The following is a 23,603-nucleotide window of genomic DNA, read 5'->3' as shown; positions in this document are numbered from 1 at the left end:
TAAAGCAGTAAAACATAAACTGTATATAAAAGTAAACAGATTGAGACTCTGGGTGGTGGGCAGGAACTTGAAATGTTTATTTGCCTTTGAGTATTTACTACACATTTTAACCAAGCTAAACTCAAAATAAAACTGACCAATCAATAAACATGATAATGACCTTCTCCATTGACTTTATTGATGTTTGTTTAAATCAGGGGTGCCTATTACGTCGATTCAAAAATTAGCAATCATCAATCTTCACTATGACATCACTTGTCATCACTAGATTGACTGGCTGCTGCCGGATCATTATTAAGATCATTTTTAAGAAAAAACGACCGACAGGAAGGCGAGAAACACTTTTTAGTTAATATATATAGTTAAAACAATAGCTATATACACACACACACAAACACACACACATATATATATATATATATATATATATATATATATATATATATATAGGGCAGCACAGTGATTGAGGGGTTGATGCGTCTGCCTCACAATACAAAACTCCTGAGTAGTCCTGAGTTCAATCCCGGGCTCAGGATCTTTCTATGTGGGGTTAGCATGTTCTCCCCGTGACTGCGTGGGTTCCCTCCGGGTACTCCGGCTTCCTCCCACTTCCAAAGACATGCACCTGGGGATAGGCCCCTCCCACTTCCAGAGACATGCACCTGGGGATAGGTTGATTGGCAACACTAAATGGTCCCTAGTGTGTGAATGTTGTCTGTCTATCTGTGTTGGCCCTGCGATGAGGTGGCGACTTATCCAGGGTGTACCCTCCTTCTGTCCGATTGTAGCTGAGATAGGCACCAGCGCCCCTCCATGACCCCAAAGAGAATAAGCGGTAGAAAATGGATGGGTATATATATATATATATATATATCTATATATATATATAAATATATATATATATATATATATATATATATATATATATATATATATCCCAGTGGGCCTTTTGAATATCTCCCTAATTCTGAGCTCTCAAGGTTTAGTTTAGTTTATTATTTCTTCAGTCAGTGGTCAACAAAATAAACAAACAGTTGTACATTCATAAACAGCTAATGTTGGCAAGTATGGGTCCATCCCCTCCACTTGGTCCATTAAAAAGTAGCTCGCCTGCAGAAAACGTGTGCTTTGTCTGAGTCTCCACCCCCCTCTAGCGGTCAGAACTGCAACTGCACAGGACGCCGGGGGGCGGGGTGAAAAGGAAGTGACCTCACTGTCTGCGCGGTGACGTCACTGCACATTGGAGTAAACATGGCGTCCGTGACAACAGGTGAGAGGGAAAAGGCCGGGAGCAGCAGTTGTTATAAACCTTGTGATGCCGCCTTTACAGAAACCACCCCGCTTCGTCGACTCTAAAGAATGACGGACGTTTTTCGCACAGATGACGCCGCAAAATGGCCGCTGGCGCCATGCTATTTGGTGACATTAGCCGATGCTAGCTTGCCGTGCTAACTCCAATTGTGTTGCTGCTAAATGGAGCATCTTATTAAATGTAACGCAGCTACATTCATTCTAGTACAATGTCGTACTAGATTGTCATTTACAGTCGGGGCGAACGAAAGAGACGTGTTGATTTATAGCTCATTAACACTCCATTCAAAGTGGATGAGTCGCCACCACATCAGCGTGGATGGTGACGTCATTGTTGTGGCAGCTGCTGCTATCAATCTGCAAACACCACTCTGGATATTTATAACCTCCACTTGCCTGTGGCCTGCTCTTGTCACAACATATAACCTTAGCTCTGACCGCTACTGTAAAATAATGCTGTCAGTGAGTCCTACTGGTTATGCTTTAATCCTCTTTGCTCTATTTGCTAAAGTAAACCTAAATGCTCAAAGTCGGAGAGCTCCGTGTCTCTAGCTCGGTGCTTTTCTAATATTTACTGTTACAAATATTTCACGCCCCCCTCCACGGTAACTATAAAGCAGAGGTGCCCACACTTTTTCTGCAGGCGAGCTACTTTTCAATTGACCAACTTGAGGGGATCTACCTCATTTATATATATCATTTATATTTATTTATTTATGAAAGAGACATTTTTGTAAACAAGTTAAATGTGTTTAATGATAATACAAGCATGTGTAACACATATAGATGTCTTTCTTTCACGAAGACAAGAATATAAGTTGGTGTATTACCTGATTCTGATGACTTGCATTGATTGGAATCAGACAGTAATGATGATAACGCCCACATTTTCAAATGGAGGGGAAAAAAAGTTGTCCTTTCTGTACAATACCACATGAAAGTGGTTGGTTTTTGGCATCTAATTCATCCAGCTTCCATACACTTTACAAGAAAAACATTGGCGGCAAATTCCGTAGCTTGCTTGATTGACATTCACGGCACCCGAGGGTCTTGTGAGATGACGCTGGCTGCTGCTAGTTCATTATTATGAAAAAATGACAGAGAGGAAGGCGAGAAACACTTTTTATTTCAACAGACTTTCGCGCCGTCCCTTCCGTCAAAACTGGCGGGGGAGGACCCTGCCGTCGGCCACGGAGCCCGCCCACCCGCCTTGGATCACCACCCGGTTAAGAAAAATGAAAAAAGTCCCTCTATTTAATGGAAGTCAGCAACAAAAAGCTGGGATTTTTCTAAGTGTCAAGGAGGGTGTCGCTTCCAGAAGGCCCACCCGCCTTGGATCGACACCCGGTTAAGAAAAATGAAAAACGTCCCTCTATTTGATGGAAGTCAGCAACAAAAAGCTGGAATTTTTCCAAGTGTCAAGGAGGGTGTCGCTTCCAGAAGGCCCACCCGCCTTGGATCACCACCCGGTTAAGAAAAATGAAAAAAGTCCCTCTATTTAATGGAAGTCAGCAACAAAAAGCTGAAAATATGACAGAGTATCTAGGAGGGTGTCGCTTCCAGAAGGCCCACCCGCCGTCAGCAACAAAAAGCTGGCTAACCTTAACCCTAACCCTAGGTGTCCAGGTGGGGGTCCCTTCCAGGAGGCCCCCCGGCCTTGGATCACCAGCCGGGTCGATAAGTCAAAAGTAGTCCCTCTATTTGATGGAAGTCAGAGGAAAAAAGCTGGAAATATGACAAGGTGTTCCGGAGGGAGTCCCTTCAAGAAGGCCCCGCTAACCCTAACCCTAACCCTAAGTGTCCAGGCGGGTGTCCATTCCAGAAGGCCCACCCGCCTTGGATCACCATCCGGTTAAGAAACATGAAAAAAGTCCCTCTATTGAATGGAAGTCAGCACAAAAAAGCTGAAAATATGACAGAGTGTCAAGGAGGGTGTCGCTTCCAGAAGGCCCGCCCGCCTTGGATCGACACCCGGTTAAGAAACATGAAAAAAGTCCCTCTATTTAATGGAAGTCAGAGGAAAAAAAAGCTGGAATTTTTCTAAGTGTCAAAGTCGGGATTTTTTCTAAGTGTCAACTTTTCGCGTACCAACCCTTCCAAAACAAAGTCGGGATTTTTTCTAAGTGTCAACTTTTGGAGTACCAACCCTTCCAAAATAAAGTCGGGATTTTTTCTAAGTGTCAACTTTTAAAAGTCGGGATTTTTTCTAAGTGTCAACTTTTAAAAGTCGGGATTTTTTCTAAGTGTCCACTTTTGCTGTACCATGCCCTCCAGGGTCATAGAAGCCCCAGAGTGAGACCTAAACAACCGGGCCGAGTGATGTCATTTGGGGCCCTATTTTGAGTCATTTTGTGGGATTTCGGTGACGCCGAGGAGCAAAGCAGGTGTTCCGGGAGGGGGGTGCCTGTCCCTTTAAGAAGGCCGGCTTGCCGTGGATCTCCCCCCGGGTAGGGAATTCAACATATGTCCCTCTATTTGCTGGAAGTCAGCACAAAATAGAGCTGTACATTTGCCCAAGGCTCTAAAGAGGGAAAAGCAACTTTAAGCCTAAAAAGGAAAGCGGAGATTTGGAGCCCTCCGGTGGACTTCCGCCGCCGCTGCACCCTTAGCTGGAAGTCAGTGCATAAAAAAAAAAGAAGCTGCGAATAGTGTCCATGTGCCTGTCCCTTTAGGAAAGCCAGCTTGCCGTGGATCTCCACCCGGCTGGGGGATTCCAAATAGGTCCCTCTATTTGATGGAAGTCAGCAACAAAAAGCTGGATTTTTTCTAAGTGTCAAGGAGGGTGTCGCTTCCAGAAGGCCCACCCGCCTTGGATCGACACCCGGTTAAGAAACATGGAAAAAGTCCCTCTATTTAATGGAAGTCAGCAACAAAAAGCTGGATTTTTTCTAAGTGTCAAGGAGGGTGTCGCTTCCAGAAGGCCCACCCGCCTTGGATCGACACCCGGTTAAGAAACATGGAAAAAGTCCCTCTATTTGATGGAAGTCAGCAACAAAAAGCTGGATTTTTTTCTAAGTGTCAAGGAGGGTGTCGCTTCCAGAAGGCCCACCTGCCTTGGATCGACACCCGGTTAAGAAACATGGAAAAAGTCCCTCTATTTGATGGAAGTCAGCAACAAAAAGCTGGATTTTTTCTAAGTGTCAAGGAGAGGGTCGCTTCCAGAAGGCCCACCCGCCTTGGATCGACACCCGGTTAAGAAAAATGAAAAAAAGTCCCTCCATTTGATGGATGTCAGCAACAAAAAGCTGGATTTTTTCTAAGTGTCAAGGAGAGGGTCGCTTCCAGAAGGCCCACCTGCCTTGGATCGACACCCGGTTAAGAAACATGGAAAAAGTCCCTCTATTTGATGGAAGTCAGCAACAAAAAGCTGGATTTTTTCTAAGTGTCAAGGAGGGTGTCGCTTCCAGAAGGCCCACCCGCCTTGGATCGACACCCGGTTAAGAAACATGGAAAAAGTCCCTCTATTTGATGGAAGTCAGCAACAAAAAGCTGGATTTTTTCTAAGTGTAAAAGTCGGGATTTTTTCTAAGTGTCAACTTTTGGTGTACCAACCCTTCCAAAATAAAGTCGGGATTTTTTCTAAGTGTCAACTGCACATTTCCTATCTTCACAATAAAAGCCCTGCTTCATGCTGCCTGCGCTAACGAAATAAGAGTCTCGGAAAACTGGCGTGCACAAGCGATCCCTCAGAAAGCTGGCGTGCACATCACTTGTGCACGCCAGCTTTCTGAGGGATCGCTTGTGCACGCCAGTTTTCCGAGACTTTGTATTTAGTTAGCGCAGGCAGCATGAAGCAGGGCTTTTATTGTGAAGATAGGAAATGTGCAGTCGGCCTTTAGAGTTTTGACGGAAGGTACGGCGCGAGAGTCTGTTGAAATAAAAAGTGTTTCTCGCCTTCCTCTCGGTCATATTTTCATAATAATGATCTTGCAGCAGCCAGCGTCATCTCACAAGACCCTCCGGTACCGTGAATGTCATTTAAGTGACGTCTTGGTGAAGATTGATGATCACTCATTTTTAGGTCTATTTTTTTTAAAAGCCTGGCTGGAGATCGACTGACACACCCCCCGCGGTCGACTGGTAGCTCGCGATCGACGTAATGGGCACCCCTGCTATAAATAGTATCATCCATCCATCTTCTTCCGCTTAGCCGAGGTCGAGACGCGGGGGCAGCAGCCTAAGCAGGGAAGCCCAGACATTTAATTTAGCTCATGAGGAGAACGCATGGAGCTGCACACTTAGTCACAGTCTCGTCCTATGCTCTAAGGTTCAGCTCCCGCCTTTTTGATTGATTGATTGATTGAAACTTTTATCAGTAGATTGCACAGTTCAGTACATATTCCGTACAATTGACCACTAAATGGTAACACTCGAATAAGTTTTTCAACTTGTTTAAGTCGGGGTCCACGTTAATCAATTCATGGTACAAATATATACTATCAGCATAATACAGTCATCACACAAGTTAATCGTCATAGTATTTACATTGAATTATTTACATTATTTACAATCCGGGGGGTGGGATAAGGAGCTTTGGTTGATATCAGAACTTCAGTCATCAACAATTGCATCAACCGAGAAATGGACTTTAAACTTAGTAGAATATGTACAGCCAGCAGAGAACATAGAGAGTTCAGATAGCATAAGAACAAGTAAATACTTTAGAAGTACATTCGATTATTTACATTAGGTTATTTACAATCCGGGGAGATGGGATGTGAATGGAGGAGGGTATTAGTAAAGGGTTGAAGTTGCCTGGAGGTGTTGTTTTAGAGCGCTTTTGAAGGAATATAGCGATGCACTTACTTTTACACCTGTTGGGAGTGCATTCCACATTGATGTGGCATAGAAAGAGAATGAGTTAAGACCTTTGTTGGACAAGATTCTGGGTTTAACGTGGTTTGCGCAGCTCCCCCTGGTGTTGTGGTTATGGCGGTCATTTACGTTAAGGAAGTAGTAGCAGATTTTATAGACCAGGCTCAGTGCAAGTTGTTTTACTCTGTCCTCCACCATGACCCAGCCCACTTTGGAGAAGTGGGTTGGAGTGAGTTGTGATCTGGGATGAAGGTCTAAAAGTAACCGGACTAGCTTGTTCTTGTCCCTCTATTTATTCAGGACTTCTTCCACAGTCAACATCACTGAGGCCACCGCTAAAAGGAGTGGTCACATATATTATGCAAAGCAGGTCCAGTACGCACAATATCTGACAGAATGTGCTGGGGGCCTTGTGATTTCGCCTTGTCTCTGCTTCGTCTGCGTGCTGTCGTCTTATCTGCGTTAAGGTCCTTGTTATCCTTGGCTTTTAGCAGGCTAAAACACAGATGACATCTGCGGCTGAGGCCACCCCTCAGACAAGAAGTTTTTGTCCTTGGACAGATAGAAAAAGAACAGCTTAAGCACAATAGCTAATAACTATAACAACAGACTTTAAGCATACTAAGTTATGTGATAATATATATACAAAATGATTATATCACTTCTTCCGCTTATTTGAGGTCGGGTCGCGGGGGCTTCCCTCTCCCCAGCCTCTTCGTCCAACTCTTCCCGGGGGATCCCGAGGCCTTCCCAGGCCAGCCAGGAGACATAGTCTTCCCAAGGTGTCCTGGGTCTTCCCGTGGCCTCCAACCGGTTGGACGTGCCCGAAACACCTCCCTAGGGAGGTATCCTGACCAGATGCCCGAACCACCTCATCTGGCTCCTCTCCATGTGGAGGAGCAGCGGCTTTACTTTGAGTTCCTCCCGGATGGCAGAGCTTCTCACCCTATCTCTAAGGGAGAGACCCAAACTCATTTGGGCCGCTTGTACCTGTGATCTTGTCCTTTCGGTCATAACCCAAAGCTCGTGACCATAGGTGAGGATGGGAACGTAGATCGACCGGTAAATTGAGAACTTTGCCTTCCGGCTCAGCTCCTTCTTCACCACAACGGATCGATACAGCGTCCGCATTACTGAAGACGTCGCACTGATCTCACCATCCACTCTCCCCTCACTCGTGAACAAGACTCCTAGGTACTCCACTTGGGGCGTTTGTCTGTAAAATTGTTATAAGTACACCTCAGCGTTAAGTCTGGGCGATATGGACGGAAAAGTATATCTGGATGTATTTTCACTTAAATTCGATATTTGATATATTTTTTTACTTAGCTCAGTGGACTGGTGATAAGAGTGTCCGCCCTGAGATCGTTAGGTCGCCAGTTCAAACCCCGGCCGAGTCATTATTATGGGGTGGGGGTGGGCGATCGGGGCAGCACGGTGGACCAGCGGTTAGTGCATGTGCCTCACAATACGAAGGTCCTGAGTAGTCCTGAGTTCAATTCCGGGCTCGGGATCTTTCTATGTGGAGTTTGCACCTGAAATAGGCACCAGCGACCCCAAAAGGGACAAGTGGTAGAAAATGGATGGATGCAACAAAAAACATGAATTTAGCAATAAAATCAATAATTCACTCATGCTTACCAAGACATTATGAGAACTCAGAACTTGTCCCACAAGTAGTGCAAACAAGTTCTCATAAGCATGCATCGTTATAAGTTAAAAAACATGAATAACTAATTATGAATAATTGTACTAATTAACTAGTGAAGCGAGTGGTAAATGAGCAGGATTAATTGATTTCTAATGCTTTTTTTCCCTCTCCATTTAAGCCACCTCAGAGTGGATCCAGTTTTTCAAGGATGCTGGGATCCCGGCCGGCCTCGCTGTGACGTATGCAGTGTCCTTTGTGGATAACAGGTAATCCATCTCCTCTTTTGCTCCATTATGGTTTCGCAATGCAGAACATCAGCAAACAGGGTTCCCACTTGTCCTGTAAAACCTGCAACATTTCCAGTAATTGACAACACATGGCAATTGTGGAAAAAAAAAGTGAAATGTAGTGGAAACGGTTAAAGTTAAAGTGCCAATGATTGAACTTGTTTCCCTTGTTGGTATACCGACTATGAGTATGTTGTAACAATCATTCCACATTTCAGTTTATTTTGTAACTTTGGACAGGTCTGAAGGTAGAGGCCTGACAAAGTGCAATCCACTACTCCAGGTTGGGGTTGGACACATAGCTAAAGACCCGTTTCAATGAAGAAATCATCGTTACTATAAGCACAAAAAAAAAGTGCTGGAGCATGATGTGTACACATGATGCCCCCTTCACATTTCTGACTGCCCCCTCATATAAGCCTGCCTAGAACCGCCCCTGCTGCTGATTGGCTTTGTATGTAACCAATCAGATGGTTGTGTGGGCGGGACAATGAGGCAGAGGCAGAAAGCAGAGCAGCTTGTGAAGACTTCTGCTTCCGGACTTGTTCGGTACGCCCGCGTGCCGAACCGAAACCCCCGTACCGAAACAGTTCGATACAAATACACGTACCGTTACACCCCTAATTATTACACAATTGTTTTAATGCATGTTATTAGTACATTTTTTTCAAAACTAAAATGTCAAAAAAATAGGTGCAATAATTTCACCTCAAAATGTAGTGTTTATTACTCATCCATCCATCCATCCATACATCCATCTTCTTCCGCTTATCCGAGGTCGGGTCGCGGGGGCAACAGCCTAAGCAGGTAAAACCAGACTTCCCTCTCCCCAGCCACTTCGTCCAGCTCTTCCCGGGGTATCCCGAGGCGTTCCCAGGCCAGCCGGGAGACATAGTCTTCCCAACGTGTCCTGGGTCTTCCCCGTGGCCTCTTACCGGTTGGACGTGCCCTAAACACCTCCCTAGGGAGGCGTTGGGGTGGCATCCTGACCAGATGCCCGAACCACCTCATCTGGCTCCTCTCCATGTGGAGGAGCAGCGGCTTTACTTTGAGTTCCTCCCGGATGGCAGAGCTTCTCACCCTATCTCTAAGGGAGAGACCCAAACTCATTTGGGCCGCTTGTACCCGTGATCTTGTCCTTTCGGTCATGACCCAAAGCTCATGACCATAGGTGAGGATGGGAACGTAGATCGACCGATAAATTGAGAGCTTTGCCTTCCGGCTCAGCTCCTTCTTCACCACAACGGATCGGTACAACGTCCGCATTACTGAAGTTTATTACTGTGTTTATTACTGTATATGGAAAAACAGTGCTGCTGTGTCTATGGTAAAAAAAAAGGCAGCTCAGTTGCCAAAATTTTACTGTAAAATATACATTTGTTTTTTACAGTAATTAAAAATAATAATTTTACAGTAAAATTTCGGCTGCCAGTTTTTGTGTTTTTGTTTTTTTACTGCAACAACTGTGGCTGTTTCAGTGTATTACTGTAAATGCCAAAATGACACCACAGTTTATTACGGTAAAAAAAGTTAAAAAAAAAATACATTTATAAAAAAATAATGTAAACAACAGTAAATTTCACAATTTGACCATGAAATCTATTGCTACTTTTACATTGCACAATTTGATGCATAACTAGCTTTGAAATCATTATTAGTATTTATTTCTATTCAAAAATGGTTTGAATATTTGATAACATATTTTTGCATAAGGTAAAAGTTGATTTTCAAGGTAGAACATTTTTTTCAAGGTAAAAGTTGATTTTCAAGGTAAAAACTGATTTTCAAGGTTAAACTTGATTTTCAAGGTAGAAAATGATTTTAAAGGTAAAAGTTGATTTTCAAGGTTAAAGTTGATTTTCAAGGTAAACATGATTTTCAAGGCAAAAGTTGATTTTCAAGGTCAAAGTAGATTTTCAAGGTAAAAAATGATTTTCAAGGTAAAGGTGGATTTTCAAGGTAAAGGTTGATTTTCAAGGGAAAAAATGATTTTCAAGGTTAAAGTTGTTTTTAAAGGTAAAAGTTGATTTTCAAGGTAAAAAAATATTTTCAAGGTAAAATTTGGTTTTCAAGGTAAATGTTGATTTTTAAGATAGAAAATTATTTTCAAGGTAAAAAATTATTTTCAAGGTTAAAGTTGTTTTTGAAGGTAAAAGTTGATTTTCAAGGTAAAAAAATATTTTCAAGGTAAAAACAGATTTTCAAGGTAAAATTTGTTTTTCAAGGTAAAAGTAGATTTTTAAGGTAGAAAATGATTTTCAAGGTAAAAAATGATTTTCAAGGTAAAAGTAGATTTTCAAGGTAGAAAATGATTTTTAAGGTAAAAAATGATTTTCAAGGTAAAAGTTGATATTCAAGGTTAAAGTTGATTTTAAAGGTAAAAGTTGATTTTCTAGGTAAAAACTGATTTTTAAGGTAAAAGTTGATTTTCAAGGAAAAAAATGATTTTTTCGAGGTAGAAAATGATTTTCAAGGTAAAAGTTGATTTTCAGGGTAAAAGTTGATTTTCAAGGTAAAACAGGTAGATTTACAATAAAAGAGAGGCTTTAAAGGACCATCTCAAATATGTGTTGTCCTCTTATTACAGGATTGAGTGACAATGTCTGGAAGACAGTCCAAATTCAAAAGTGAGTGGATGGAAGAGCCCACTGGCTAGGAGAGATGTAAGGAGGGCATAAACGGGGGATACTGCAAGTTCTGTAGAAAGTCTTCTGATGTTGGCAATATGCAGTACAGTCCAAAAGTTTGGACACACTTTCTCCTAATTCAATGCTTTTTCTTTATTTTCATGACTATTTACATTGTAGATTGTCAAAACTATGAAAGAACAGATGTAGAGTTATGTACTTCACAAAAAAAGGTGAAATAACTGAAAACATGTTTTATATTCTAGTTTCTTCAAAATAGCCACCCTTTGCTTTGATTACTGCTTTGCACACTCTTGGTATTCTCTCCATGAGCTTCAAGCTCACCTGTGAAGTGAAAACCATTCCAGGTGACTACCTCTTGAAGCGTAGTCTTGAAAATAAAGAAAAAGCATTGAATGAGAAGGTGTGTCCAAACTTTTGTCCTGTAGGAGGAGGACAGAGTGCAGATACACAGAACATCAGAGGGTCAATTGTGCGAGAAAATGAGAGCAGACAGTGTTGAAAAAACCTTGTGTGTGAACCGCAGGTGCAGAAACACAAAAGAAGAATCCCTGTGGAATGCAGAAACTGTCAGAGAAACTTTTCGTGCAACATTTATATTGTTGTTACTCAGCCAGCGTTTGTGGCTATGATGGAACCGTTTCACTTTTAAGGTAAAATACTGACCAGATGTTTTTTGGGATAAGGTAAACATCTGTTCAGTATTTTAACATAAAAGTGTTTAAAAGTGAGGCATTAAAAGCCACAAAATGCAAAGGGTCCATCAGAGCCACAAACGCTGGCTGAGTAACAACAAAATGAACATTACACAAGGGTCAACATGAGTATATAACATTGTAACGCTTATATGGAAGAAAAGAGGAAAATCATCATTAGTCTCCCCTGTTTTAACTCAAATCCTCAGCTTTTTTTTCTAGGTTTAATACCTTTTCACCCTGTAAGTTACATATATAGTGTTGGAATGTGTAATATCCGACCTTTTCTGCGGCCATGAATGCATCAGGGGCTCATCCTGCTGTGTGTGTTGGCTGGAGTAAAAGAAGACTGTTGAGTGTGAAGAGAAAAAAAATAGTTTTGATAGGCGCTATAGCTCGGTTGGTAGAGTGGCCGTGCCAGCAACTTGAGGGTTCCAGGTTCGATCCCCGCTTCTGCCATCCTAGTCCCTGCCGTTGTGTCCTTGGGCAAGACACTATACCTACACTGCTTTAATTGTAACTTAGATACTGGGCTTCACTATGTAAAGCGCTTTGAATCACTAGAGAAAAGGGCTATATAAATATAATTCACACTTCAGTTTTTTCGCTCTTGTTTACAGTATCCAGTTTTGAAATAAAGCGATTCATGATGGACCACCTGCTCGTCATACCTTAAGTCAGTGGTTCTCAACCTTTTTTCAGTGATGTACCCCCTGTGAAAATTTTTTTAATTCAAGTACCCCCTAATCAGAGCAAAAAAAAGAGATAAAGAAGTAAAATACAGCACTATGTCATCAGTTTCTGATTTATTAAATTGTATAACAGTGCAAAATATTGCTCATTTGTAGTGGTCTTTCTTGAACTATTTGGAAAAAAAGATATAAAAATAACTAAAAACTTGTTGAGAAATAAACAAGTGATTCAATTGTAAACAAAAATTTCTACACATCAATTTAAAGTGCCCTCTTTGGGGATTGTAATAGAGCTCCATCTGGATTCATCAACTTACTTCTAAACATTTCTTCACAAAAAAATAAATCTTTAACATCAATATTTATGGAACATGTCCACAAAAAAATCTAGCGGTCAACACTGAATATTGCATTGTTGTATTTTTTTCACACTTTATGAACTTACATTCATATTTTGTAGAAGTATTATTCAATAAATATATTTATAAAGGATTTTTGAATTGTTGCTATTTTTAGAATATTTAAAAAAAAAAATCTCACGTACCCTTTGGCATACCTTCAGGTACCCCCAGGGGTACGCATACCCCTATTTGAGAACCACTGCCTTAAAGGGGAACATTATCACAATTTCAGAAGGGTTAAAACCAATAAAAATCAGTTCCCAGTGGCTTATTTTATTTTTCGAAAAAAAATTCTAAATTTTACCTGTCCCGGAATATCCCTAAAAAATGTTTTAAAGTGCTTGATTTTTGCTATTTGCTTAAGCCACTGTCCATTTCCTTGTGACGTCATAGCGATTCCAATACAAACAATGGCGACTATCACTGCAAGATATAACGACATTAGCTCGGATTCAGACTCGGAATTCAGCGGCTTAAGCGATTCGACAGATTACGCATGTATTGAAACAGATGTTTGGAGTATGGAGGCAGATAGCGAAAACGAAATTGAAGAAGAAACTGAAGCTATTGAGCGAATAGCTATTGACGCTATTCGGCCATCTTTGTGTTAGCATCGCCGGTAAAATGTGCAGACCAAACGATCAGGACTTTCGCATTGACACCGGATCAACTTAAATCCGTCGATTGGTAAGTGTTTGTTTCGCATTAAATGTGGGTGGAAGGAAACGCTGGATGTAAATATAGTTTCAAATGTACATACAGGTAGCCTAAATAGCATGTTAGCATCGATTAGCTGGCAATCATGCCGCGACCAAATATTTCTGATTAGCACATAAGTCAATAACAACAACAACACTCACCTTTGTGATTTTGTTAAATTTATCGTTGGGAATGCATCTGCTTTGAGTGTCGCAGGATATCCAGACATTCTTGTCATCTCTGTGCCATCTCTGTCGTAGCATCGCCGGTAAAAACCAAACGGGGGACTTTTGCATCTCTTGACACTGGAGCAACTTAAATCCGTCGATTGCTAAGTGTTTGTTTGGCATTAAATGTGGATGGAGGGAAAGGCTAAATGTAAATATAGCTATAAATGAGGCATAATGCTGCAATATGTACACACAGCTAGCCTAAATAGCATGTTAGCATCGATTAGCATGCCATGCTAATCGATGCACATTCAACGTAAATCCGCTTGAATCCGTCCCTGATCGTGTTGTTACACCCTCCGACAACACACCGACGAGGCATAATGTCTCCAAGGTATCGGAAAATAGTCGAAAAAACGGAAAATAACAGCTGGTTTGACTCGATGCGTCTGATGTGTAGGGAAAAACGGCGTTGAGTACCGATGTGACGTCACGTTCTGACGTCGTCGCTCAGAGAGGCATAAACAGAAAGGCGTTTAATTTGCCAAAATTCACCCATTTAGAGTTTGGAAATCGGTAAAAAAAATATATGGTCGTTTTTCTGCACCATCAAGGTATATATTGACACTTACATAGGTCTGCTGATAATGTTCCCCTTTAAGTCACAGTAGACACTACAATACTGTCCGTCCCTTAAAACTGTCTTCGTGGCTTGTTTTTGTTCCTGCCAACTTCCAGGTGCTGCGGTTGAAATTACGTGATTTTGTTATCGTGGAAAATAAATATTTTTATATTAACATTTACTAACAGGTACTGATTAAGTGCCGCATCGAAAAAAAATCAATGATTCCGCAACCTTCACAACCCTAGAGGACATGGGAACATATTCATCATGTATGTCGTGATAACTTGTCTCCATGGCGGCTGAAATTGTGCTGAAAAAGTTCTGGAAAATAATCTCAGAGTAAGAGTGGGAACCCTGGAAAATGATCAGATTGTCGAATCTTGTGATCTAAATGTCAACATGATTTATGCAGAGGAATAAAAGTGTTTGCTGTCTGATATTACAGAATTCAAAAGAACATGCTGATGGACCTGAGCAAGGACATCATGATGGACCTCGGCATCACTGTGGTCGGCGACATCATTGCCATTCTCAAACACGCCAAGCTTGTGCACAGGCAGGTACGATCCCATTTTAGGACTTGATGAAATGATTAATAGTGAGAAAATATATATGTATGTTGCAATTTTAGATAGATAAAGTTTAAAAGGTACATACCTGCATGCAATACATGTTTTTTTCTTTCAAAATATATAAAGAATGAAAAATAAAGTACTTTATTGATGCATATTATTTCCAGGCTTTTCGCTGGCCCGTTCAAAAAGGCGTGGCGGGCCTCGAGTTTGACACCTGTGTCCTAACTGGACTTTCCAGGCTTCCTAATGTTGTGCGGTTACACACCTCTTAAAAGTGTTACCAAAACCCTTTTGCGACTCCTTCCCCATTCAGGACATGTGCAAAATGGCCACGGAGGCCATCAACTCAGGACAGACCAGCGTGAAAGCAGAGCTGAGAAGAACTGCCAATACTCGTAAGTAACTTTTCAGAGCTTAAAGGTCTACTGAAAGCCACTACTAGCAACCACGCAGTCTGATAGTTTATATATCAATGATGAAATATTAACATTGCAACACATGCCAAAACGGCCGCTTTAGTTTACTAAATTGCAATTTAAAATTTCGCGCGGAAATATCATGCTAAAACGTCTCGGTATGATGACGCTTGCACGTGACGTCACGCATTGTAGAGGACATTTTGGTCCAGCACCGTTCACAGCTAAAAGTCGTCTATTTTCATCACATAATTCCATATTATTCTGGACATCTGTGTTGCTGAACCCTTTGGCAATATGTTCAATTAATAATGGAGACGTCAAAGAAGAAAGATGTAGGTGGGAAGCGGCGTATTGCGCCTGCTTTTAGCAACACAAACACAGCCGGTGTTTTCTTGTTTACATTCCCAAAAGATGACAGTCAAGCTTTACTATGGAACAGAGCGGTCAAGCAAACATGGTCAACCGGCAGGTTTCGGTGAGAAAATGGTGGTAATAGGTCGGCTCTTACCGTAGACATTAACGGAGAGCTTGCGTCGTTCCTCCTGCACCTGTCAAAGAGGCAGCTGCAGACTCTCTTGCCTCCTCTCACTGGCCGCCCCCGACCGTCGGATACTTCCACCGTGGAGGAGGGGAAAAAAAAAAATCTCAGCCCGGCTGCCTTCGCCTCGTCGAGAAACGTGGCTTCCCTCGGAGACACTGGCGGTCACCACACCCGTGGCCACACCCCTCCGACTTTCAGGTTGTACAGGTACGACCATATAATCTCACTAAAACACTAGTAGCACAATAAATCCCTTCCTCAAATCCCTTCACTGGCTGCCTGTTCCATTCAGGATTGAATTCAAAATCTCCCTACTAACCCACCAGTGCCTCCATGGAAATGCCCCCCTATACCTCAAGGAACTGCTCAAATCCTCCACACGACACCTCCGCTCCATACAGGCTAACCTCCTCCAACCTCCAACTCATTTGGGCCGCTTCTGCTCCGCTGCTCCCAGTCTGTGGAACGCTCTCCCTGACAACCTGAGGGCACCTCAGACTGTGGATGCTTTTAAAAAAGGCTTAAAAACCCATCTTTTTAAAAAAGCCTTTCTATAGCCATGCATGCTGGTTGTAGCCTTTGGGCTGTTTCTAGTTTTATATTGTATTTATTTTTTATTATTACTATTTTTTTTACACTGTGGCACTTTGAGGTTGTTTGCTCAACGTAAAGTGCTTTTTACAAATAAAATCTATTATTATTAAAATCTATTATTAATAAGCAGATAAGGGATTTTCCAGAATTATCCTAGTAAATTTATCTAATAACATCTGAATCGCTCTGCTTTTTTTCTAGTCCTTCACTCTCACTTTCCTCATCCACAAATCTTTCATCCTCGCTCAAATTAATGGGGAAATCGTCGCTTTCTCGGTTCGAATCGCTCTGGCTGCTGGTGGCCATGATTTTGAACAATGTTCAGATGTGAGGAGCTCCACAACCCGTGACGTCACGCGCACATCGTCTGCTACTTCCGGTACAGGCAAGGCTTTTTTTATCAGCACCAAAATTTGCGAACTTTATCGTGGATGTTCTCTACTGAATCCTTTCAGCAAAAATATTCAATATGGCGAAATGATCAAGTATGACACATAGAATAATGGATCTGCTATCCCCGTTTAAATAAGAAATTCTCATTACAGTAGGTTTTTAAGTTTTGACAGCAGGGAAGATTGTAGTTCGAAGATAATCTTTGTGTCTACTCCCAGCTGCTACTCGTATGATAGCCAACGCTCTGAGCCACGACTCGCCACCAAGCACCCCAGCCCGTCGACCCGACAACCGCCTCTCAGTCACTGTGTCCAACGTGCCAGCAAACAAGAACAGCAAAGCAGGTAAACACCAAGGTAATGTACACCTGTTTCCCACACCGTTTCATTGGGTTGACCCACCACCTTTGCTCCTCAGTTGTAAGTCAGCCGGCCGACGAAGGGAACGAGTTGGCAGCCGCGAAGCACCGGCGCGTGACCGCAGAGATGGAAGGCAAGTACATCGTCAACATGCCCAAAGGCACCACGGCACGCACACGCCGCATCCTGGCTCAACAGGCCAAGAAAGGTAGGCCTGAACCAGTAGGCTGGGCGTCTGGCGGAATGATGCTGAATGCGGCTAATCAACTAATCAATACTAAAAGTAGCACTCACCAACTCTTCTAAAAGTCCAACCAAAATGTTGGCACGCTATCCTTCGATTTTCTGTTGCTCACACCCCACTAACCGCTCCCACATCCTGTAATGCTTTAAAATTGTAGCTTCACATACTTAAATACACTTGCACTATACAATATGACAGCTGTCTTAACTTTGTAGGATATTCAGGAATGTGAAATTTCGTAGGAAACACAGATATATACCTTTACCAAACAATCTGTCACTCCTAATCGATAAATCCCATGAAATCTTCTTCCTCGATGTCGCTTCGAAACAACTCTGCCAACTCCAAAGGTATGCGCCGCTTCCTCTTCAGTGTTTCCCACAGGTCAGGCATCTATTTGTGGTGGTGTGGTCGGGGGGAGGGGGTGGTGTCAGTGGCGGCGGCGATGACCAAGAAGAACGCGGATTTGGAATATAATTACAACACTTTATGTACATATTTACAGTGGGGCAAAAAAGTATTTAGTCAGCCAGCGATTGTGCAAGTTCTCCCACTTAAAATGATGACAGAGGTCTGTAATTTTCATCATAGGTACACTTCAACTGGGAGAGATGGAATGTGAAAAAAAAATCCAGGAATTCACATTGTAGAAATTTTAAGGAATTTATTTGTAAATGATGTTGGAAAATAAGTATTCAAAGCTCTCACTGATGGAAGGAGGTTTTGGCTCCAAATCTCACGATACATGGCCCCATTCATTCTTTCCTTAACACGGATCAATCGTCCTGTCCCCTTAGCAGAAAAACAGCCCCAAAGCATGATGTTTCCACCCCCATGCTTCACAGTAGGTATGGTGTTCTTGGGATGCAACTCAGTATTCTTCCTCCAAACACGACGAGTTGAGTTTATACCAAAAAGTTCTATTTTGGTTTCATCTGACCACATGACATTCTTCCAATCCTCTGCTGTATCATCCATGTATCCATTTTGCTATAAACCTCTAGGGGACCGAAAGCAATGGATGTCGAGTGGGGTTCCCTACCACTGCCTTAAAGGCACGTCCCCAATATTGTTGTCCGGGTAGAAATCGGGAGAAATTTGGAAGAATGTTTGCCCTTGGAGATATTTGGGAGGGGCGCTGAAATTCGTGAGTCTCCCGGGAAAATCGTGAGGGTTGGCAAGTATGCCTGGGAGATGCAACTGCTCTGTACTTCTCCCTACGTCCGTGCACCACTCCATACAAAGCCAATCTGAAAACAGTACTACCAACATTTTTACCAGTTTGTTAAATGCCCTACTAGAGGGGGAAACACTCTGGACCATGTTTACTGTAATATCAAAGAGGCATATAGAGCCATCCCCCTCCCCCACCTAGGCCAGTCAGACCACCTCTCTTTGATGCTCATCCCTGCTTACACCCCCCTCAGATCAAAGACACAAGCAGTAATAAAGACTGTTACAACTTGGCCTGAGGATGCACTCCCCCAGCTACAGGACTGCTTGACCAAGACCGGCCCACACACACAGAGTCGGTACTATCCTACATAAAGTACTGTATCAGCAATGTCACTGTGGAAAAAAACGTCCGGGTTTACCCAAACCAGAAACCCTGGATGACAAGCCAGGTCCGCATGCTCCTCAAAGCCCGGGACATTGCCTTCAGGTCAGGTGACAGTGCTCTATCCAGTGCCGTGCATGCTGACCTGAAGAGAGGACTCAGTGAAGCCATCCATCCATCCATCCATCATCTTCCGCTTATCCGAGGTCGGGTCGCGGGGGCAGCAGCCTAAGCAGGGAAACCCAGACTTCCCTCTCCCCAGCCACTTCGTCTAGCTCTTCCCGGGGGATCCCGAGGCGTTCCCAGGCCAGCCGGGAGACATAGTCTTCCCAACGTGTCCTGGGTCTTCCCCGTGGCCTCCTACCGGTTGGACGTGCCCTAAACACCTCCCTAGGGAGGCATTCGGGTGGCATCCTGACCAGATGCCCGAACCACCTCATCTGGCTCCTCTCCATGTGGAGGAGCAGCGGCTTTACTTTGAGTTCCTCCCGGATGGCAGAGCTTCTCACCCTATCTCTAAGGGAAAGCCCTGGAAACTCATTTGGGCCGCTTGTACCCGTGATCTTATCCTTTCGGTCATGACCCAAAGCTCATGACCATAGGTGAGGATGGAAACGTAGATCGACCGGTAAATTGAGAGCTTTGCCTTCCGGCTCAGCTCCTTCTTCACCACAATGGATCGGTACAACGTCCGCATTACTGAAGACGCTGCACCGATCCGAGAAGCCAAGATGGACTATAAAGAGAGGATCGAAGACCACCTCTCGAGCAACAACCCACGGCAGATGTGGCAGGGCATACAGCACATCACCAACTACAAAGGCTGGGACGCAGCATTGTTAACAGAGGAGCTGAACTGCTTTTTTGCTCGCTTTGAGACCTCACAATCAGTCACAGCCACACCGCCCCCAGCCCCCCCTATTCCATAAAGTCATTAATGTAGCTTTTTCTAACCGATACCAATTATTTCCGATATTACATATTAAAGCATTTATCAGCAGTCCGACATTATCAGACATCTCTAATTGACGCTCTCGTTCCGTCTTCTTTCTTTGTGTGCTTTCAAAAGGTTTGAAGCGCACCTCAGTGTTCGCGAGACTCGGCGCTGAAGCCAAGGCGGACACGGCAGCCCACACGAAGAAGGTGAGAGCCGTCCGTCACTCTCCGTACGTGGAAATGAAAGATGACTTAGCACGCTTCCTGCGCCGGCAGCCCACCGGCGTGTTCAGCCGTCTGGACCGAGCAGACGAATCGGAGGAGGCGCTCGGGTCGGCGAAGAAGGCGGCGAGCGCGCAGGAGGACGACAGCGACGGGGACGGCTCCGTCCTCCAGTACGCCGGCGTCCTCAAGAAGTCGACCCCCTCCGTGAGGAGTGAGCACGCCAAAAAGCGGGCCCCGATCACATTGCGGCGCCTGGGCGGGAAGTTTAAACAAGCCCCGCCGGAAACGCCCACTTCCTCCTCGTGCGCCAACGGCGTCCCCCCCGCCAAGGTGAGCGTGCTTCAGAGACTGGGGAAGCTCCCCGCCACCACGCACCCGGCCGCCGCGAGCGTGGCCCCCGCGGCGGCCGACACGCAGGACAACAGGGTGACCAGCACCCGGCCCAAAGCCAAGCAGAAAGGCGGCGTCACCAGCTGTAAAGTCAGCAGCAGCAGCAGCACCGCTGCGGACTGCGCGGGCGCCCAGATGGACTTCCAGGCTGTCAGCGTGTTTAAGAGACTGGGCGGCAAAAAGAAATAACTCACATCCCAAACCTTTCCCTTTTTTTTTTTTAAGGATTGCAAATTGATAAGTTTGAAGTTTTATTTTGTGTACGGACAATGACACGTTCTTTTATTTTTACATTTGGTGCCACCTAAAACCTCATTTTTTTACCCTTTGAAGCTCCTCCCCTCCTACTTTAGTGTTTGGACAGAGCTGTCCCTTTAAGGAAGTAAATATCCAAGTAGTAGAAAAAGAGCCTGAGGCATAAGCACGATGGTGATAGTATTTAGTTTTTTTCCTGTGAAGGATGCTGCTCTAGTCCTCTTCAACCATTTATTTCTTACAAGACTTTTTTCCATTTCAAATCTGAACAAGTTACTTTCCCCCCTCCTTTAATGCAGTCTGATTACAACCCAGACCAGCAACCTGAGGGTTCCTGGTTCGATCCCCACCTTCTACCAACCTCGCCACATCCGTTGTGTCCTTCAGTGAGACACTTCACCCTTGCTCCTGATGGGTGGTGGTAAGAACCCCGTATGGCAGTTCCCGCCATCCGTGTGTGTGAATAGTGTCCAAGCGCTTTGAGTACCTTGAAGGTACAAACCCCGTTTCCATATGAGTTGGGAAATTGTGTTAGATGTAAATATAAACAGAATACAATGATTTGCAAATCCTTTTCAACCCATATTCAGTTGAATATGCTACAAAGACAACATATTTGATGTTCAAACTCATAAACTTGATTTATTTTTTTTGCAAATAATAATTAACTAAGAATTTCATGGCTGCAACACGTGCCAAAGTAGTTGGGAAAGGGCATGTTCACCACTGTGTTACATCACCTTTTCTTTTAACAACACTCGATAAACGTTTGGGAACTGAGGAAACTAATTGTTGAAGCTTTGAAAGTGGAATTCTTTCCCATTCTTGTTTTATGTAGAGCTTCAGTCCTTCAACAGTCCGGGGTCTCCGCTGTCCTATTTTACGCTTCATAATGCGCCACACATTTTCCATGGGAGACAGGTGTGGACTGCAGGCGGGCCAGGAAAATACCCACACTCTTTTACTATGAAGCCACGCTGTTGTAACACGTGCTGAATGTGGCTTGGCATTGTCTTGCTGAAATAAGCAGGGGTGTCCATGAAAAAGACGGCGCTTTGATGGCAGCATATGTTGTTCCAAAACCTGTATGTACCTTTCAGCATTAATGGTGCCTTCACAGATGTGTAAGTTACCCATGCCTTGGGCACTAATGCACCCCCATACCATCACACATGCTGGCTTTTCAACTTTGCGTCGATAACAGTCTGGGTGGTTCGCTTCTCCTTTGGTCCGGATGACATGGTGTTGAATATTTCAAAAAACAATTTGAAATGTGGACTCGTCAGACCACAGAACACTTTTCCACTTTGCATCAGTCCATCTTAGATGATCTCGGGCCCAGAGAAGCCGACGGTGTTTCTGGATGTTGTTGATAAATGGCTTTCGCTTTGCATAGTAGAGCTTTAACTTGCAGTTACAGATGTAGCGACAAACTGTATTTAGTGACAGTGGTTTTCTGAAGTGTTCCCAAGCCCATGTGGTGATATCCTTTAGAGTTTGATGTCTGTTTTTGATACAGTGGAAGGTCACGGTCATTCAATGTTGGTTTCCGGCCATGCCGCTTACGTGGAGTGATTTCTCCAGATTCTCTGAACCTTTTGATGATATTATGGAGCGTAGATGTTGAAATCCCTAAATTTCTTGCAATTGCACTTTGAGAAAGGTTGTTCTTAAACTCTTTGACTATTTGCTCACGCAGTTGTGGACAAAGGGGTGTACCTCGCCCCATCCTTTCTTGTGAAAGACTGAGCATTTTTTGTGAAGCTGTTTTTATACCCAATCATGGCAACCACCTGTTCCCAATTAGCCTGCACACCTGTGGGATGTTCCAAAAAAGTGTTTGATGAGCATTCCTCAACTTTATCAGTATTTATTGCCACCGTTCCCAACTTCTTTGTCACGTGTTGCTGGCATCAAATTCTAAAGTTAATGATTATTTGCAAAAAAAAAAGTTTATGAGTTTGAACATCAAATATGTTGTCTTTGTAGCATATTCAACTGAATATGGGTTGAAAAGGATTTGCAAATCATTGTATTCTGTTTATATTTACATCTAACACAATTTCCCAACTCGTAGAAAAGCGCTATATAATTATAACCCATTTATGTAGAACAAGCCATAGGAAGACATTTGACCCCCCTTTCCCCCCATCAGCACCTGCAACAGTTGTGTTTTCAGTATTGCTCGATCATTTTTCTGCGCCTCCTGCTCTTACATTTGCAGGAATGAATACCTCTCAACCTCCTGGTCCACTTTTCTACCACGCCGGAGTATTCTCTACCCGAAGGCAGCATGTTGAGTATTTTCCAAATGCAATGTATAGATTTACTAGCCTTGATTTGGCACAGACTACATCTTTATGACACTCGATATTTTTCTATGTGGAAAATTCCCGCCTGCCCCTCAAGTAGTGTGAGCAGTGGTGGGTCAGCTGGTGCTTGGTCCCGTCCAATCAAATGGTGTCACCCAACACCTGTCTTGTCTTTTAGACGTCACACTTGAATTTTGGTAAGGTTCGACACATTTTAAATGTTTTATTGTCTCCTGAAACATGAAAGAGTACAAAAAAAACAAAACAGGTTATGCATTAAAAAACAAAAAAGCGCCTCGTAAGAAGAATAAAATTAAGGGTCCACAAGTATTTCTCAGTTTTTTGTCCCACTTGAATGAAGGTGTATGCACTGTACATAAAACTAACTTAAAAATATTAAGTTACCATCCATCCATCCATTTTCTACCGCTTATTTCCTTAGGGGTCGCGGGGGGTGCCGGAGCCTATCTCGGCTGAATTTGGACGGAAGGCGGTGTACACCATGGACAAGTCGCCCTCATCACAGGGCCAACACAGACAACATTCACATTCACACACTAAGGGCCAATCAGGTGCATGTCTTTGGAGGTGGGAGGGGCCTATCCCCAGGTGCATGTCTTTGGAGGTGGGAGGGGCCGATCCCCAGGTGCATGTCTTTGGAGGTGGGAGGGGCCTATCCCCAGGTGCATGTCTTTGGAGGTGGGAGGGGCCTATCCCCAGGTGCATGTCTTTGGAGGTGGGAGGGGCCGATCCCCAGGTGCATGTCTTTGGAGGTGGGAGGGGCCTATCCCCAGGTGCATGTCTTTGG

General features: G+C 43.6%; 1 protein-coding gene across 4 annotated transcripts; it reads left to right on the top strand.

Annotated features, from left to right (window-relative positions):
- Positions 1–1,228: 1,228 nt before the first annotated feature.
- lg18h19orf47 (linkage group 18 C19orf47 homolog) lies at positions 1,229–23,122 on the top strand. Of its 4 annotated transcripts, none has more exons than XM_061878170.1 (8): positions 1,229–1,270; positions 7,956–8,043; positions 14,440–14,554; positions 14,883–14,964; positions 16,735–16,860; positions 16,934–17,008; positions 19,747–19,820; positions 19,890–23,122. In XM_061878170.1, the coding sequence occupies exons 1-8, from the start codon at positions 1,252–1,254 to the stop codon at positions 20,415–20,417; spliced, it is 1,107 nt and encodes a 368-aa protein (XP_061734154.1). In that variant the 5' UTR covers positions 1,229–1,251; the 3' UTR covers positions 20,418–23,122. The 4 variants fall into 4 exon arrangements, with proteins under 4 accessions (XP_061734154.1, XP_061734152.1, XP_061734153.1 ...); XM_061878168.1 differs by having other exon boundaries at positions 16,934–17,083; XM_061878169.1 differs by having other exon boundaries at positions 16,735–16,872.
- Positions 23,123–23,603: the final 481 nt, after the last annotated feature.

The sequence above is a fragment of the Nerophis ophidion genome, linkage group LG18 (genome assembly GCF_033978795.1).
Source record: "Nerophis ophidion isolate RoL-2023_Sa linkage group LG18, RoL_Noph_v1.0, whole genome shotgun sequence".
Classification (NCBI taxonomy): domain Eukaryota; kingdom Metazoa; phylum Chordata; class Actinopteri; order Syngnathiformes; family Syngnathidae; genus Nerophis; species Nerophis ophidion.
The sequence above is the reverse complement of the archived record's forward strand: the minus strand, read 5'-3'. Positions and strand labels throughout refer to the sequence as shown.

What these genes read in the sequence shown, in the direction of transcription:
- lg18h19orf47 (XM_061878167.1), top strand. An exon ending in CCAAGCTTGTGCACAGGCAG is followed by an intron (nt 14,555 to 14,882) that starts GTACGATCCCAT and finishes TTCCCCATTCAG; the next exon opens with GACATGTGCAAAATGGCCAC. An exon ending in GAGAAGAACTGCCAATACTC is followed by an intron (nt 14,965 to 16,734) that starts GTAAGTAACTTT and finishes GTCTACTCCCAG; the next exon opens with CTGCTACTCGTATGATAGCC.